General features: G+C 44.9%; 3 protein-coding genes across 4 annotated transcripts in view; all 3 read right to left on the bottom strand.

Annotated features, from left to right (window-relative positions):
- The window catches only part of LOC110490442 (transmembrane and coiled-coil domain protein 3), a 39,215-nt gene extending 33,936 nt beyond the window's left edge, over positions 1–5,279 (bottom strand). Inside the window, exons 1-3 of one of the 2 annotated variants that reach the window (XM_021563835.3) lie at positions 5,216–5,241; positions 4,824–4,902; positions 868–1,089 (exon numbers count right to left, since the gene is read on the bottom strand). In XM_021563835.3, the coding sequence (XP_021419510.1) occupies positions 868–912 (45 nt within the window). In that variant the 5' untranslated portion in view covers positions 913–1,089; positions 4,824–4,902; positions 5,216–5,241. Of the gene's footprint in view, positions 1–867; positions 1,090–4,823; positions 4,903–5,215 lie in introns of both variants that reach the window. The other variant, XM_090200648.1, reaches the window with a different exon arrangement.
- Positions 5,280–5,640: 361 nt separating this feature from the next.
- LOC110490443 (NADH dehydrogenase [ubiquinone] 1 alpha subcomplex subunit 12) lies at positions 5,641–7,617 on the bottom strand. The gene is made up of 4 exons (XM_021563836.3): positions 7,297–7,617; positions 6,911–6,993; positions 6,598–6,685; positions 5,641–5,932 (listed from the first exon to the last, which is right to left on the bottom strand). Exons 1-4 carry the CDS (start codon positions 7,383–7,385, stop codon positions 5,758–5,760), a joined length of 435 nt encoding a protein of 144 aa, XP_021419511.1. The 5' UTR covers positions 7,386–7,617; the 3' UTR covers positions 5,641–5,757.
- Positions 7,618–9,969: 2,352 nt separating this feature from the next.
- The window catches only part of LOC110490440 (FYVE, RhoGEF and PH domain-containing protein 6), a 28,362-nt gene continuing 19,624 nt past the window's right edge, over positions 9,970–18,707 (bottom strand). The window contains exons 9-20 of the mRNA XM_036944821.2: positions 14,112–14,162; positions 13,949–14,007; positions 13,785–13,856; positions 13,621–13,689; positions 13,347–13,430; positions 13,181–13,260; positions 12,925–13,027; positions 12,527–12,670; positions 12,310–12,412; positions 11,920–12,146; positions 11,646–11,794; positions 9,970–11,463 (exon numbers count right to left, since the gene is read on the bottom strand). Coding sequence (XP_036800716.2) covers positions 11,427–11,463; positions 11,646–11,794; positions 11,920–12,146; positions 12,310–12,412; positions 12,527–12,670; positions 12,925–13,027; positions 13,181–13,260; positions 13,347–13,430; positions 13,621–13,689; positions 13,785–13,856; positions 13,949–14,007; positions 14,112–14,162 — 1,178 coding nt within the window. The 3' untranslated portion in view covers positions 9,970–11,426. The remainder of the gene's footprint in view (positions 11,464–11,645; positions 11,795–11,919; positions 12,147–12,309; positions 12,413–12,526; positions 12,671–12,924; positions 13,028–13,180; positions 13,261–13,346; positions 13,431–13,620; positions 13,690–13,784; positions 13,857–13,948; positions 14,008–14,111; positions 14,163–18,707) is intronic.

Below are 18,707 nucleotides of genomic sequence, written 5' to 3'. Positions count from 1 at the left end.
GAGAGAGATGGAGAGATAGAGAGAGATGGAGAGAGAGAGAGAGAGAGAGAAAGGTATTAAAGGTAGGGAAGGGGTGATGAGAGAGAGAGAAAGAGAAAGGTATTAAAGGTAGGGAAGGGGTGATGAGAGAGATGGAGAGAGAGAGAAAGAGAAAGGTATTAATGGTAGGGAGGGGTGATGAGATAGAGAAGAGAAAGGTATTAAAGGTAGGGAAGGGGTGATGAGAGAGAGAGAAAGAGAAAGGTATTAAAGGTAGGGAAGGGGTGATGAGAGAGAGATGGAGAGAGAGAGAAAGAGAAAGGTATTAAAGGTAGGGAAGGGGTGATGAGAGAGAGATGGAGAGAGAGAGAAAGAGTAAGGTATTAAAGGTAGGGAAGGGGTGACGAGAGAGAGAGAAACAGGTAGGGCAGAGAGAGAGATTAATGATGTGGTCTGGATAACTAAAAGCAGATCAGCCATCTATGACTGACTGGTTTTAAAGACATCCCTCTGGCATTAGGCAAGCAGAATAGTTTAACTATACATGCGCGTGGGCACACACACACACACACACACAGGGGCAGGACACAACACGTCTGTCAAACACAACTGTCAAACACAACCTCTCCCTGCTTGGCTCTTTTTCTGTAACTCTACCATCCGTTTACCTGGTGTTTACATTTATCCAAATGTCCCCCCCCCCCCGTCCCCCCCCCACACACACACAGCTCCTCACGTGGTGCTTGTCAAAGTCTGCCTATGAACTGCCGTCAGTATAAACACACAGCTGACAGCATGTGACTACTGTTCTGACTACGTTTAGACTGGAAACAGCTTGAAGACTGTAGTACCTTGAGACATACAGTCTCAGCCACACACACACCCTACCTCTGTGATGTGGATGAGTGGGATGGTCGTGAAGTGCTTCTTCATCTCTCCTCGTCCTCAGGGTTAAGGGCCAGAGTGTGTGAAGTCAAAGTTCATTCCTACGAGTTCCAGAAGACGCTCAGTGATCATCAAAGAGCTGGCAGCCTTTTAGAGGAACAGCCACTGTGGGAGGAGTGTGTGTGTGTGTGGTTTCCCTCTGGCTCTGGTGAAAGCCCTTCCTTCCTGTCAGTGGAGATAAAGATGTGCCGTCACAAGGCCCGGCTCGGACTTCCCCAACCAACACCCTAAAAATACAAAGATACACTCCTACACACACACACACTTCTACGCCCTTATAAGGCAGTAATCATCCCCCACCCCCCCCGCCTGAGGTCTCTGATTCTTATACACCTCCCTCCTTTGCCAGGCACGCTTCACCACGGCTTTCATTTATTACCTCTGAGGCCAATCAGGAGTCAGCAGCCAGAACAACAGGCTGAGAGGTAGTAGGGATGTCTGACAGGTTAGGAGAGGGAGGGAATACAGGTCCTCCGTATACTGCTGTTGGGATAGAGCTGGTTAAGTTAGTGAAGTAGTCTCTCCCCCCTTCCTGTCTCAGTGGTGAATACATTCAGACAGAGCCATTAATCTGCACAGACAGACAGGTTCTCAGAGACATATGGGCTTAGCCTTAGTGAATTATAGTTGGGGGGTATATTTGATTATTTATGGGAGTGGGAGCAGAGCCCAGTTCAGTTCAGTTCAGTTCAGTTCAGTCCAGTCCAGTCCAGTCCAGTCCAGTCCAGTCAGTCAGTCAGGCAGGCAGGCAGGCAGGCAGGCAGGCATACGATATGGACAGAAGGAAGAACAGAAGAGACAAAATGAGGAGTTGGGTAGGAAGGAGAGTATACGGGTAGCAGAAAGGAAAGAGAACGTAGCAGAAACAGGAATAGGGAGGGAGGGAAAAGAAAATAGGGAGTTTGCTCAGAAGGTATATAATGGGGACAGACAGGTGGTGAGATGAGGGGAGAGGGTACCAGGGGGCAGAGGGGAGAGGGATGAGTGTACCAGGGGGCAGAGGGGAGAAGGATGAGGGTACCAGGGGGCAGAGGGGAGAAAGATGAGGGTACCAGGGGGCAGAGGGGAGAAGGATGAGGGTACCAGGGGGCAGAGGGGAGAAAGATGAGGGTACCAGGGGGCAGAGGGGATAAAGATGAGTGTACCAGGAGGCAGAGGGGAGAGGGATGAGGGTACCAGGGGGCAGAGGGGAGAGGGATGAGGGTACCAGGGGGCAGAGGGGAGAGGGATGAGGGTACCAGGGGGCAGAGGGGAGAGGGATGAGGGTACCAGGGGGCAGAGGGGAGAGGGATGAGTGTACCAGGGGGCAGAGGGGAGAGGGATGAGGGTACCAGGGGGCAGAGGGGAGAGGGATGAGGGTACCAGGGGGCAGAGGGGAGAGGGATGAGGGTACCAGGGGGCAGAGGGGAGAGGGATGAGGGTACCAGGGGGCAGAGGGGAGAGGGGAGAGGGATGAGGGTACCAGGGGGCAGAGGGGAGAGGGATGAGGGTACCAGGGGGCAGAGGGGAGAGGGATGAGTGTACCAGGGGGCAGAGGGGAGAAGGATGAGGGTACCAGGGGGCAGAGGGGAGAGGGATGAGTGTACCAGGGGGCAGAGGGGAGAAGGATGAGGGTACCAGGGGGCAGAGGGGAGAGGGATGAGGGTACCAGGGGGCAGAGTGGAGAAGGATGGGGGTACCAGGGGGCAGAGGGGAGAGGGATGAGGGTACCAGGGGGCAGAGGGGAGAGGGATGAGGGTACCAGGGGGCAGAGGGGAGAGGGATGAGGGTACCAGGGGGCAGAGGGGAGAGGGATGAGGGTACCAGGGGGCAGAGGGGAGAAGGATGAGGGTACCAGGGGGCAGAGGGGAGAGGGATGAGTGTACCAGGGGGCAGAGGGGAGAAGGATGAGGGTACCAGGGGGCAGAGGGGAGAAGGATGAGGGTACCAGGGGGCAGAGGGGAGAGGGATGAGGGTACCAGGGGGCAGAGGGGAGAGGGATGCACCTGCTCTAAAATGAGTCCTTACATTCCCTTTGGTACCCAGCTGGCATCACCACTAACACAGCTGCCACCTCATTATATATACACACACGCACGCACGCATGCACACACATACATACACACACACACACACACACACAAATGGAGAGGAATAGAGAGATGGGGAGAGAGAGAGAAGAGAGTTGCAGAGAGAAAATGGAGAGTGAGATGAGAGATGTGTTGAGTGTTCACTGACCTTATAATTAGCCACAAGGAAGTATCGCCATGGCAGTACAAGTCCTCTCACTTAAATCAGACGCCATTTTACTCCATTTACACAAATGACTCAGAGACAGTAGCTGAAACACCAGCGACACAGCTCTGATATCCTACACACACTAAACCTAACCAACTAAACATGGCAGACTTGTGTTCCTTTACAGCAGGTTCCGATAAACCCTAAGCCCTTTATGCTAATCCCTTAGACCTTAAGCACCAGGAGCTTCAACCCACTGAGAGACAGTGAAGTTGGAAACACATTTAAATGCTCCAGTTAGTTCAAGCACCTTCCAGTCAAGGCGATAAAGCTCAGCCGCAAGGCGCCAAAAGATTACTCAGGATCTTTATGAGATTGTCCCCCGGTCCCCGTCCTGGTGCCTATGTGACTGGCTTCCAAATGAAAGCCGGTCGCATTCTAGTCAGAGGTAGCTGGATATATTGCAACACCTGGAACTGCTGACTTGTGGCAATGTTATTCCACATCAACAAAGAGCTTCTCAATTTACATGCTCAAAAGCAAAGTGCTCATGAATTGTGTTTGATTTAATTATGATATAGCTGTGTGAGTTGAATGCCGACTTTATCAGGGGACACAGTGTCCCCAGGTGGATGGATCAGTCATTACAGGTCTTCCTGACAGACAGAAAGTGGAAAGGAGAAAATGATGTGGCCCCTTTCCAATAAATCTTTAAAGGCCCAGTGCAGTCAAAAACGTGACTTTTCTGTGTTTTATATATATTTCCACACCATGAGGTTGGAATAATATTGTGAAATTGTGAAAATTATTATAATTGTAGCTGTTTGAAAAGGCCACCTTAAATTTCAGCCTGCTTTGGTGGGATGCAGTTTTGGTCTGCCTGGTGACATCTCCAGTTGGTAAATTAGTTAATAGACCAATAAGAACGATAGTTCCAAACCTCTCTGCCAATAACAGCTAGTTTAAATTGTTCTCCTCCCAACTCAAACCACTCCTAGAGTGTCCAAGCAAAATTCTAATTTGAGAAATTATTCTTTGCTAAGAAGCTATTTTTCATGTTTCTGGTCACTGGTTCAGGAATGGCTGAAAAATCACAACATTTATCTGAAATTAACCCTCCAAATAGCAGTGTTGGGAGATTTAGAAAACCATTGTCCAATCAATTAACAATATAATAATACTTTTAGTAAAAATATTTATCTTACAATCTGTATATACTATGCGATTAGACAGGTTCAGAATGTAAGTGAAACATCACATCGCAGTTGAAAAACATATGGCACATGGAAATCATAAGAGGGCGGTTTATGGAGATAGGTGTGTGTGTGGGGGGGGGGGGGGGGGGGGGGAAGAAGAAAAAAACAGTATACAACATATTTTTTTAAATCTAAGAAAATCAGCTATTTTGGTTTCTTTTTGAACATTTTAATTGAAAAGAATCACAGTATGGTACTTAATTGTTACCCAGAAATGATGTTATATTGAGATTTAAAAAGAAGGCTGCATTGGACCTTAAACATGCATCCTTCCTTCCTCTCTCCCTTGAAGTAACTACTATAGTAACACATTTGGGATGTAGGATATTTATGAGGGTTTCGCCTATCCAGCCATGTCATTTCATTTCAGTGAGGGGGCATTTCAAATTGATTCAAACAGCCATATAAAGGGATAGAGAGACTGACCTCATTCTCTGCCTCCTCACTGACCCCACGGCCAAATAGCGTTGACAGCGTAAACCTTCTCATCTAACAGCCAAGACCACTGGAAGCAAAGGCAGGGTTAGAATACCGGTAAACCCTGAGTAACCAAGCTGCTTCTGAAAATATGAATGTCCTTACTATGGTACAGACTACAGTAGAATAGCTATTATGATGCCTACAAGTAGATAAACTCTGCAATTTTTCCAGTGCATAAAAATATCTACTTCCAACGCCATATGAAAAGATTCACTAGGGACTAATACAGTATACAGTATTTATTTTCTGCACCACCAAAGAGTCAAACTATGGTCTTAACTAGACATTGACATCAGAAAATTGTCTGCCAACTCAGACTGGTACTGGAGTCAACTCACCTCTCATAGCACAGCAGTCCCCGAGAGGACAGAGGGACTGGAGCTGGGAGTGTGAGTGTCTGTCTGCCTGTGTGAATGTGACAACACCCTGCCCACAATATCACCCTGATATGATGGTCATCTGATCAGACATGCTCCTATTACCCCCATGTGAAATACTGCAGCCTTTTCTCAGCTCAGCAATATCCTGCTGTCTGCAACACACACACAAATCAGACCATCTAACACCCTCAGAGAAACATTACCTCAATCTGCCCCTCAACAATGGGCCAGTCTCAGTCAGTCTTAAAAAACATCTCAAACAAACTCATGTTGCTAACATTTTTATGTCATACTTGTGGAGAGCTGGTCATTAGTCAGCCAACAAGTCACTAGTGACATAACAGCCCACAGTTTCACACATAAGGACTGAGTCATCACCAGTGTCCATATAGATTAGATTTTATTTAGAAGCAAGGATGTGGTGGTGAACGCACACACAGGAAATCACACTCATCATTTACAGAACAAGGTCACGGGTCAGAGGTCAGGTCTAAGCAGGGTCACTGAGCCTTTGGGGGCACCCACTCGTGGATCTTCTTGCGGGTGGTGGAGTAGGGCACGTACGCCTGGGCCGAACCACTCACGTTGAACTGGTGGACCTCCGCCAGGAACTTCTTGGGCGTAGGAGGGTGTGTGGTGGGGGGGTTGTCTGTCATACAGTGGAGCCAGCGATGCCTGAGGTGATTTAAGATTGGGAGTTAGCATCAGGTACTCATTTCATCAATAGAAGGTTCTTAGACGGTAAAAACACAATTAAGACACCAGTACATCAACTCAATGAGTACCACCCAGATCTATGACAATTCCATACTCAGAACTTTGTCAGCAATTTTACTATGAAGGCCAGTATCTCCAACATGGCAATGGCCCAGTCACTAGCCACTTTAAACAATGCTACCTTATATAATGTTACTTACCCTACATTATTCATCTCATATGCATGCGTATATACTGTACTCTATATCATCGACTGCATCCTTATGTAATACATGTGTCACTAGCCACTTTAACTATGCCACTTTGTTTACATACTCACCTCATGTATATACTGTACTCGATACCATCTACTGTATCCTGCCTATGCTGCTCTGTACCATCACTCATTCATATATCCTTATGTACATATTCTTTATCCCCTTACACTGTGTGTAAGACAGTAGTTTTGGAATTGTTAGTTAGATTACTTGTTGGTTATTACTGCATTGTCGGAACTAGAAGCACAAGCATTTCGCTACACTCGCATTAACATCTGCTAACCATGTGTATGTGACAAATAAAATTTGATTTGATTTGAGATCAAGGCAACTCCACCTGTGTCAAACCAAGTAAGATGTATTTACCATTCAGCGGGCACCATGCTGCCATCCACCTCCCACATGGTGTTCTTTCCATTCATCTCTGTCGTGTAGATCACCCAGCGGTGACGACCTGACAAGGAGAGGTGTTACTCTGAGTACACTACAGGTCTTTGAACAGCCCTCTCTACCACACCTCTACTACTTGATTTCCCCACACTCTGACCAATCAACTCCATATGGAAAATATTATATGTGCCGACTACATTCAGAGATAATATGATGATTGTCACTGCAGGACATAGCCGAAGGCCATCACTGGTAATGTGAGCTGAGGTTTCGGTCTGTTCAACCTTACCAAAAAAGTAGCGTGTGTCCTCAAAGTACTTGTTTCCATACTTGTCCACGCCAATCAGCGCTCCCGTTTTCACATCATTTGCCCTGTAACAAAATAAGTCACTCCAAGTTAGATAAATTGCTGGCTAGTCCATTAGCACTATGTCTAATTTGTCAGACCGGATACAGGTCAGAGATCACAAAATCAAGTAGCCTTAAAACAGATTTTAAAAAGAGCAGTGAATCCGTTTGTTTACCAATTCTAGCCAGCTACAGTAGTTAACGATAGAAAGTTAGCTAGCAGATTGCCTGTCGACCCCGGGACACTTATTTATCTCGAGTAAATGCATTGAAAGTGACAACCACCTCTATAGATTACAAAGCACATTATATCGCTCTTCAACTGACCTGAATAACTGAACAAATAAGCCTTTCACACCACCGTGACCTCCTAACTGTCCCAAAGCCCTTCGAACGACATGTATATACTCCGCCATTTTCAGACGGGACTGATTTGGGTAACGGACACTGTTGTACTTTCCGTATGAAACGCTTCTCGGTCCACAACAGTTCCGTCCATTGTTTCAAGTCTAACAGTGGTTAGTCTACGAACAGCATTTCAAGCCGTTTCAAGCCCTGTTTCTCTTCTGTTCTGTGATGACAGTAAACGAGTAAAGTAAACCGTAGTAAGAAAATGCTACCACCTAACTGTCCATTTTGAAGTGTCTCAATACTAGAAACAATTTGATGGTAACCTATTGTAAAAATAATAATAATAATAATGTAACCATGCTAACAGTCTTGTCTCAAGTGTATCTTAACGTTACTTGGGAGCAAAATGTGATGACTAATATAGAAGTATCATTTAGAAGCTAAATGTAATTAGTTATAATAAAATACATTTAAAAAATACTTTCATACAGTGTCTTCAGAAACTATTCACAACCCTCGACTTTTTCCACATTTGGTTGTTTTACAGATGTTGTGTCACTGGCCTACACGCAAAACACCACAATGTCAGGAGTAAAATTGTGTTTAACAAGTCACATAATAAGATGCATGGACTCAATCTGTGTGCAATAGTAGTGTTTAACATGATTTCTGAATGACTACCTCATCTCTGTACCCCACACATACAATCATCTGTAAGGTCCCTCAGTCTAGCAGTGCATTTCAAACACAAATGTAACCACAAAGACCAAGGAGGTTTTCCAATGCCTCGCAAAGAAAGGCACCTATTGGTAGATGGGTAAAAAAAAACAGACATTGAATATCCATTTGAACATTACACTTTGGATGGTTTATCAATTAACCCAGTCACTAAAAAGATACAGGCGTCCTTACTAACTCAGTTGCCGGAGAGGAAGGATACTGCTCAGGGATTTCATCATAAGGCCAATGGTGACTTTTAAACAGCTAAAGAGTTTAATGGATGTGATAGGAGAAAACTGAGCAAGGATCAACAACATCGTAGTTACTCCACAATACTAATCTAAATGAAAGAGTGAAAAGCAGGAAGCCTGTACAGAATAAAAATATTACAAAACCTGTTTGCAATAAGTCACTAAAGTAAAACTGCAAAAAATGTGGCAAATAAATTAACTTTATGTCCTGAATACGAAGCGTTATGCTTGGGGAAAATCCAACACAACACATCACTGAGTACCACTCTTCATAGTTTAAAGCATGATGGTGGCTAGAGCATGTTATGAGTATACTTGTCATCGGCAAGGACTAGGAAGTTTTTTTTAGGATAAAAATAAATAGAATAGAGCTAAGCACATGCAAAATCCTAGAGGAAAACCTGGTTCAGTCTGTTTTCCAACAGAAACTGAGAAACAAATTCACCTTTCAGCAGGACAATAACCTAAAAGATAAGTTGCTTACCAATATGACATTGAATGTTCCTGGGTGGCTGAGTCACAGTTTTGACTTAAACCGGCTTGAAAATCTATGCCAAGACTTGAAAATGGCTGTGCTGCGATGACCAACTTGACAGAGCTTGTAGAATTTTTAAAAGAATAATGTGCAAATAATGTACAATCTAGGTGTGCAAAGCTCTTAAGAGACTTACCCAGAAAGACTCACAGCTGTAATTTCTGCCAAAGGTGATTCTAATATGTATTGACTCAGGGGTGTGAATACACATGTAAATGAGATATTTCTGTATTTAATTTTCAATACCCATGTCCCCCCCCCCCCCCCCCCCCAAAAAAATATATTTAATATATTTTGAATTCAGGCTGCAACACAACAAAATGTGGAATAAGTCAGGGGTATGAATACTCTCTGGAGGCACTGTACATATGCAGAGCAATCTTATTCAAAGGAAGAATAAGTGCAGAGTAAACCCACAGAGTGAGCGTTGGAGTAAATATGAGTCATATTTTGAAATACTCTTATCTTCCTCAACACAGCGCTTTGATCACTGGGCTCAAAGCAGAAATAAGACAGCCGAGGAAGACTTCTTTATCAGTGTCAAACTTAAACACATGCAAAGATCCACACCCACAAAGACATGCCTGCACCCACACATCAATCAGTAGTATGTAATAAAATAACTCAGTGACAGCAATCTAAGGTGGAAAGATTTACTAACTCCCTCGTCCCTTGATGTCTCAAAGCATGAAATTGAGTCATGATGCAAAGTCACTTTCAGAGGTTTCATTAAAAAGTGGTGCCTGACAGTTCTGCAGAAATATTATTTACAGATGAGACACGATGGCTCTCTAGTGATTGTGTATAAGGGTGGAGGGACATTTAGTCTCTATAAAATATTATCTGTTTTGAATTATCCCTAATGTTTCTGTGTTATAAACTTCATTTCCCATAAGGCCACCTGCCACAATGGTGTAGTAGTGCAACCTGATTAGTACATTTGAAGTACTAAATGTAAACTAAAAAAAAAAATCAACTTAAATACATAATGGATATTTACACTGTTTAATGTCAGATGTGCCGGCCAAAGTAGTCACTGTGATAATAGAATATCCTAATTCAAATGAATAATTAATTAAACAATGCACCAGATAATTAAATACAGTTTTCTGTATCTATATCATTACAAAATAATTGCGCATATTTAAGGCACTGTCTGGATGTTGCTTTATTGCTAGTGAGCAATTCCTAAGGGATACATTTCATTCTCCATTCCATGTCTACCTCAAAAGACAAACATTATTTTCTAATCTGTTCACTTTAAATTATTCAATTAAAAAAATTATACAAATGAGGCCTGGATTAAAAGATTCCTCCTAATGAATCCAACAAGTCTGTTGTGGCAGTTTAAAACAAACTAGTGAGGCATTGTTACAACACGTGCTTTTACAACCATCATGGCATACAATACAAAAGGTAGCTACTACTTATTACAAAAGTGACAAAGATAGTATCCGTTATCAAATAAATCATATTTCTAAAATCACATAATTATGGACATTGAGAAATGTACAGTTCTATATAAATATTAGCTCTCGACTTTTACACACAAAAAAAGTACATTTTACTCTCCCAATTCTACATATTACCCAACCACCGCTTCTGAGTCTAACAAATACCCTTTAAAAATGCATTTGTTCTATAGGTTGTGTAGTAAAATATTGACACTTATGCCATTTCCAGTTTTATCCAGTATACTGCATTATACATGTGGTAGATGTACTGAGTTAAGCCTAACAGAGAATAACAATATAAACCGACCCCTGTAATTTTGCTATATTTCTAAGGAGCAAAATGCTCATCTCCTGTGTCTCTGTGGCACCCTGTTTTTTCACAGTTGAATCCAACCACTGGCAGTGCACTAGAGAAGCTTCCCTACTCAGAGAGAACGCACTGCGTCTCACCCTTCTTTGTAACTGGTATCCATCCCATCAAGGTTCATACTCTAATCGCCATTCCAATTTCCATAATTCATCAATATTTGAGTTGATACTTTTCTTACAATATGTTACATTTCCCAAAGAAAATAACAAAATCCTTTAACTTTTCAGGGATAATGTAAATCAATAGCAATTTACATCAAATCATTTTCAATGACTTTCAAGGCTTTTTGTGGACTGTGGGAACCCCTGTATAAGGTAGCAGGCTGTCCACAGACAACAATTCTGTTAACACTTCCACACGCACACGCTTCAGGACATGACCTTTGACCCACAGCTGTGACACCTAACGATTCCATCTAAGATCCAGAACAGATAGATATGCAGCCTATGAGGCTCAACACGCCCATAACCTCAGAACTCCACTGGAAGCATGGTGGTTTGACCAAGGGCACATTTTCAACAGATCCCAACATTTACAATGAATGTAATATAGAGCTGACACAAAGTCCATATTTCCACCAGAAAGACAATGATGTCTGCTCGTCACACCACTGGGACTCTGGGGTCTCCTGGTGAGCAGCCAGACCGGTTCATCAGGGCTCGGGGTGTGGGGAGTGCTTCCTGAGCTGATGACCCCTGACGTGTCTAGAGGACAAGGATCAAAAGGTGTCCTTCAACTGGCTCCAGGGGAAGGACATGAGCTGACTGGTTTAGGTGTTAAAGAATCATGGCCTCCTGGAAAGCCTCTATCCACCTGAGAGAAAATTGAGAAACACAACAAACTTTATTATATTGGCACCTGGGAAAAAATAAACTCATCAATAAACATTATATTGATAAAATAACTATATGAATGCTTTCACCCTCCCACGCTCCGGAGTTATCTGTTACAGCGTGGTCCCCTCCTGATTGATGAATACTCTAATACTCCATTACCTCTGTGCAGTGGGGATGTCGTCAGCCTTGAAGATATAGAACAGGGTGTTTTTGTGGTACAGTTTAAACTGCAGCTTCTGGAAAGGGCCACACTTCTCCTCCCGCAGGAAGAAGCCTAGCAGAGGCTGGCTCTCTAGAGCAGCTACATCCTGGAGAGAGGGAGAGAAGTACACATGTCACACACACACACACACACACACACACACACACACACACACACACACACACACAATGCACAAATATGTGTTTGTGACTAGAGTGGCGTAGGTGTTACCTCGCTGGCGGCGTAGGTGTACAGGACTTTGTTCTTGATGACGAACCATAGCCTCTTCCATTGCTTCTTGTTTCCCTTTGACCTCTGTAGGTAGCCACTCATGGAGGAGTTCTCTGTGTTTGCAGACACCTCTTTGAGAGCAGCTGGGATCTTCTTCTGTTTCCTGGAGAAAGAGAATCCCCCAGATCTGCCAGTAGGAGACAGTGCCCCAGAAGCAACACGGTCACCTAGGAAACACACAAACACAAAGCACCCTCTGACATACATACTGAATTCACAATAACAAACAACACAGGGTTTAAATCATGACTTCAATTCATTCCATTTTTAATATTTGAAATAGTCAAAACACTTTAATATTTCATATGTATTAATGTAAAAGACGCATACTGTTCTCCTGTAGCTTGACGAAGCAGTGGTCACACACACGAGCCGGCTGGTTCTTCAAGTACTCTAGATAGAACTTACTGGACGAGCACGTCTGACACACCACCTGCAATACACACAGTGAGTGAGAAAACCACTACACACACGGGCACACACAAACACACACATATGGAGTATAGTAGTGAAACATTGTAAACTAGGGCCCTTGTCCTAAACTTACCTTCCCGCAGGCTCGGCAGTGGTGGCGTCTCCAGGTGAGGGTGAACTCACAGGTACAGACCATACACATGGTGGCCCTCAAGTCTGGGATCCAGATAGGGGCCTTAGAACCCAGTGGGGCCCCACTGTCACACACGCCATCAGCCTACACAGAGAGAGACGGTTATAGCCATAACAAGTGGATTGTAGCAAAATTATACTGGCTATGGTAACAGTGGGATCTGAGTGTTCCCATATTCAGTCAGTCGAATGAGCTGGAACTATACATGCTACAAGCACGTGCATGCTCACTCACGAAACACACACACACTGCCTCACCTCCTCCTGACACACACACTGCCTCACCTCCTCTTGACACACACACTGCCTCACCTCCTCCTGACACACACACTGCCTCACCTCCTCCTGACTCCGGCTGGAGATGAAGGTGATCTTCTTCCTGGTGTGGTCGTCTATCGCCGTGGCGATGGCCGCCAGCCACTCATCTCTCTCTGTGGCCGAGCTGCCAGGCAGAAACAACAACAGAAACTTCTGTAACTAATCAAAAGCCATTGGAACTGTACCCACAACCAATTAGAAGGGTAACTCATCAGAATGTCCATAATGTTAGGCGCCACCTTCAGGTGTTCAGGTGTGTCAGTGAGCAGGTACTCACCTGGCAGACAGGATGAAGGAGCGCTCCACACTCTCAATGTTCAGTTCATTCTGATACGCCTCCTGACTGGGCTTACTCACCTGAACACAATAAACACATGTTTTCGATGAGGCTTTAGAAGATTTTTGTCAAGGGTAAATGTGTGTTCAGCCCTGCCTATACTCACCTTCATGCCCGCCAGAGAGAGCATGCTGTTGAGTTTATACTGACCAGACTGAACTGGAGTGGTGTACAGAAGAGTGTCATTGAACTAGAGAGAGAGACAGATAGATACACACGCCACATCAACATACAGATACTTAGGGGGTAATGTTCTGGTCTACAGACAGTGTTGGAAGTGAACTAAGCCAGACTCTAAATAAACTGCAGAACTGTAACAGTAACGGGTCAGGTATCACAATGAGACCTCCACTACCCCGGAGGCATCAGTCAGTACTCACCAGGAAGAACATCCGTGGCTGCATGACCTTCCTGGACAGCTTCATCAGAGTGCCCTCCTTAAGAAACACCTGGGGACAAGAAGTGATCACAACAGATGAGATCACAGGTGTGTGTGTGTGTGTGTGTGTGTGTGTGTGCGCGAGTCATAGTGCTGGACACTCACCCTGCCCGGCTGAACAATCTCATGCTGTCCGTTCAGACTGTACTGAATGTGCATCAGCTTCTGAAAGTTATCCTGAAAGATAAAGAGAGACCGGGGTCAGAGGAAATGCAATGTGATGCCTTTGGCCGAATTCTCATGAGGATGGACATGGTGTGACGTCTCACCCCTTGTTTCATGATGTCGTTGGCATGGTTGGCCACCTCCTTCACTATGCCCAGAGCAGCTGTAAGGTCAACATGATTAACATGCCGTGAGAGTGTCTGTGAGAGAGAATGGCATCACACCGGACATTGTCACACACAGCCTGATCAACATTGTTCCACTCACCCTGCGTGTCTTTGTAGTCAGACGAGTCCTCAGGAAGGTTCTTTAGATAATCTGTAGAAGAGCAGGGAGTTACATCAGTCCCAGATCACACTAAATCATGCTATATACAGTATGTTTTACATAATCAGTTTATACATGTGGAGAACTGTGTCTGCTGTTACACTCTGTGTCCACTAGATGGCAGAGTGCTGCCGATGCACTAAATAGTGCAAGTAGTCCACTGTGTCCACTAGGTGGCAGAGTGCTGCCGATGCCTTAAATAGTGCGGGCTCCATGGGATGCAACAGCACCATAGCCGCGGAAAGTGAGGGTGCTGCAACACCCCCTGAAAATAAAATACAAATAAATACAAAAGTAGTGCACTGGGCCTCAACTAGTATTAGCGGACACATATAGACCTCTGTAGCACGTGCAAAAAAACCTCTGCTTTGGGAAAAACTTGTATAATTTGATTTGATTAAGAACAGTATATTGCAAGATTCAATAGTTGGAATTGCAAGAGTTGTTGCCCTGTCCCTTTCTCTGCGATAGTCATTCTAAGGGAATCCAGAAAGAACAAAACCCTGTTCCAACTTCCATCAAAAGGTGCAAAGTCATGAGCAAAGACAAAAAACATCCAAATCAAATCAAATGTTATTTGTCACATACACATGGTTAGCAGATGTTAATGCGAGTGTAGCAAAATGCTTGTGCTTCTAGTTCCGACCATGCAGTAATATCTAACAAGTAATCTAACCTAACAATTTCACAACTACCTTATACACACAAGTGTAAAGGAATGAATAAGAATATGTACATAAAAATATATGAAAGAGCGACGGCTGAACGGCATAGGCAAGATGTAGTAGATGGTACAGAGTACAGTATATACATATGAGATGAGTAATGTAGGGTATGTAAACATTATATAAAGTAGCATTGTTTAAAGTGGCTAGTGATACATTAATTACATACATTTTTTCATTATTACAGTGGCTAGAGATGATTCTGTATGTTGGCAGCAGCTACTCAATGTTGGTGATGGCTGTTTAACAGTCTGATGGCCTTGAGATAGAAGCTGTTTTTCAGTCTCTCGGTCCCCGCTTTGATGCACCTGTACTGACCTTGCCTTCTGGATGATAGCGGGGCGGACAGGCAGTGGCTCGGGTGGTTGTTGTCCTTGATGATCTTTATGGCCTTCCTGTGACATCGGGTGGTGTAGGTGTCCTGGTGGGCAGGTAGTTTGCCCCCGGTGATGCGTTGTGTAGACCTCACTACCCTGTGGAGAGCCTTACGGTTATGGGTGGAGCAGTTGCCTTACCAGGCGGTGATACAGCCCGACGGGATGCTCTCGATTGTGCATCTGTAGAAGTTTGTGAGTGTTTTAGGTAACAAGCTGAATTTCTTCAGCCTCCAGAGGTTGAAGAGGCGCTGCTGCGCCTTCTTCACCACGCTGTCTGTGTGGGTGGACCATTTCAGTTTGTCCGTGATACGTACGCCGAGGAACTTAAAACTTTCCACCTTCTCCACTACTGTCCCGTTGATGTGGATAGGGGGCTGCTGCCTCTGCTGTTCCCTGAAGTCCACGATCATCTCCTTTGTTTTGTTGACATTGACTGTGAGGTTATTGTCCTGACACCACACTCCGAGGTCCCTCACCTCCTCCCTGTAGGCCGTCTCGTCGTTGTTGGTAATCAAGCCTACCACTGTTGTGTCATCTGCAAACTTGATGATTGAGTTTGAGGCGTGCATGGCCACACAGTCATGGGTGAAGAGGGAGTACAGGAGAGGGCTGAGAACGCACCCTTGTGGGGCCCCAGTGTTGAGGATCAGCAGGGTGGAGATGTTACCTACCCTCACCACCTGGGGGTGGCCCGTCAGGAAGTCCAGGACCCAGTTGCACAGGGTGGGGTCGAGACCCAGGGTCTGAGTTTGGAGGGTACTATGGTGTTAAATGCTGAGCTGTAGTCGATGAACAGCATTCTTACATAGGTATTCCACTTGTCCAGATGGGTTAGGGCAGTGTGTAGTGTGATTGCAATTGCGCTGTCTGTGGACCTATTGGGGCGGTAAGCAAATTGGAGTGGGTCTAGGGTGTCAGTTAGGGTGGAGGTGATATGGTCCTTGACTAGTCTCTCAAAGCACTTCATGATGACGGAAGTGAGTGCTAGTCATTTAGCTCAGTTACCTTCGCTTTCTTGGGAACAGGAACAATGGTGGCCCTCTTGAAGCATGTGGGAACAGCAGACTGGGATAAGGATTGATTGAATATGTCCGTAAACACACCAGCCAGCTGGTCTTCGCCTGCTCTGAGGACGCAGCCGGGGATGCCGTCTGGGCCGGCAGCCGTGCGAGGGTTAACACGTTTAAATGTTTTACTCACGTTGGCTGCAGTGAAGGAGAGCCCACAGGTTTTGGTAGCGGGCCGTGTCAGTGGCAATGTGTTGTCGTCAAAGCGAGCAAAGAAATTGTTTTGTTTGCCTGGGAGAAAGACATCGTGGTCTGCGACGGGGCTGGTTTTCCTTTTGTAGTCCGTGATTGACTGTAGGCCCTGCCACATACCTCTCGTGTCTGAGCCGTTGAATTGCGACTCTACAGTCGTGGCCAAAAGTTTTGAGAATGACACAAATATTAATTTTCACAAAATCTGCTGCCACAGTTTGTATGATGGCAATTTGCATATACTCAAGAATGTTATGAAGAGTGATCAGATGAATTGCAGTTAATTGCAAAGTCCCTCCTTGCCATGCAAATGAACTGAATCCCCCCAAAAACATTTCCACTGAATTTCAGCCCTGCCACAAAAGGACCAGCTGACATCATGTCAGTGATTCTCTTGTTAACACAGGTGTGGGTGTTGACGAGGACAAGGTTGGAGATCACTCTGTCATGCTGATTGAGTTTGAATAACAGACTGGAAGCTTCAAAAGGAGGCTGGTGCTTGGAATAATTTTTCTTCCTCTGTCAACCATGGTTACCTGCAAGGAAACTCGTGCCGTCATCATTGCTTTGCACAAAAAGGGCTTAACAGGCAAGGATATTGCTGCCAGTAAGATTGCACCTAAATAAACTATTTATCGGATCATCAAGAACTTCAAGGAGAGAGGTTCAATTGTTGTGAAGAAGGCTTCAGGGCGCCCAAGAAAGTCCACCAAGCGCAAGGACCATCTCCTTAAGTTGATTCAGCTGCGGGATCGGGGCACCACCAGTACAGAGCTTGCTCAGGAATGGCAGCAGGCAGGTGTGAGTGCATCTGCATGCACAGTGAGGCAAAGACTTTTGGAGGATGACCTGGTGTCAAGAAGGGCAGCAAAGAAGCCACTTCTCTCCAGGAATAACATCAGGGACAGACTTATATTCTGCAAAAGGTACAGGGATTGGACTGCTGAGGACTGGGGTAAAGTCATTTTCTCTGATGAATCCCCTTTCCGATTGTTTGGGGAACCCGGAAAAAAGCTTGTCCAGAGAAGACAAGGTGAGCGCTACCATCAGTCCTATGTCATGCCAACAGTAAAGCATCCTGAGATCATTCATGTGTGGGGTTGCTTCTCAGCCAAAGGAGTGGGCTCACTCACAATTTTGCCTAATAACACAGCCATGAATAAAGAATGGCACCAACACATCCTCCGAGAGAGAATCCCCCAGATCTTCTCCCAACCATCCAGGAACAGTTTGGTGACGAACAATGCCTTTTCCAGCATGATGGAGCACCTTGCCATAAGGCAAAAGTGATAACTAAGTGGCTCGGGGAACAAAACATCGATATTTTGGGTCCACGGCCAGGAAACTCCCCAGACCTTAATCCCATTGAGAACGTGATCAATCCTCAAGAGGCGGGTGGACAAACAAAAACCCACAAATTCTGACAAACTCCAAGCATTGATTATGCAAGAATGGGCTGCCATCAGTCAGGATGTAGCCCAGAAGTTAATTGACAGCATGCCAGGGCGGATTGCAGAGGTCTCGAAAAAGAAGGGTCAACACTGCAAATATTGACTCTTTGCATCAACTTCATGTAATTGTCAATAAAAGCCTTTGACACTTATGAAATGCTTGCAATTATACTTCAGTATTCCACAGTAACATCTGACAAAACAATCTAAAGACACTGAGAAGCAAACTTTGTGGAAATTAATATTTGCGTCATTCTCGAAAACTTTTGGCCACGACTGTACTTTGTCTCTATACTGACACTTAGCTTGTTTGATTGCCTTGCGGAGGGAATAGCTACATTGTTTGTATTCGGTCGTGTTTCCGATCACCGTGCCCTGATTAAAAGCAGTGGTTAACACGTTCAGTTTTGCACGAATGCTGCCATCAATCCAAGGTTTCTGGTTGGGGAATGTTTTAATAGTAGACGCTGTGGGTACAACATCACCAATGCACTTGCTAATAAACTCGCTCCCCGAATCAGCTTATTCATCAATGTTATTGTCCAACGCTATGTGGAACATATCCCAGTCCACGTGATCGTAGCAATCTTGAAGTGTGGAATCCGTTTGGTCGGACCAGCGTTGAACAGACCTGAGACTTTCTGTTTTTGTTTCTGTCTATAGGCGGGGAGCAACAAAATGGAGTCGTGGTCAGATTTTCCGAAAAGAGTGCGGGGGAGGGCTT

Source organism: Oncorhynchus mykiss, chromosome 15, assembly GCF_057628025.1.
Source record: "Oncorhynchus mykiss isolate SJ-2025 chromosome 15, ASM5762802v1, whole genome shotgun sequence".
Lineage (NCBI taxonomy): Eukaryota > Metazoa > Chordata > Actinopteri > Salmoniformes > Salmonidae > Oncorhynchus > Oncorhynchus mykiss.
The sequence above is the reverse complement of the archived record's forward strand: the minus strand, read 5'-3'. Positions and strand labels throughout refer to the sequence as shown.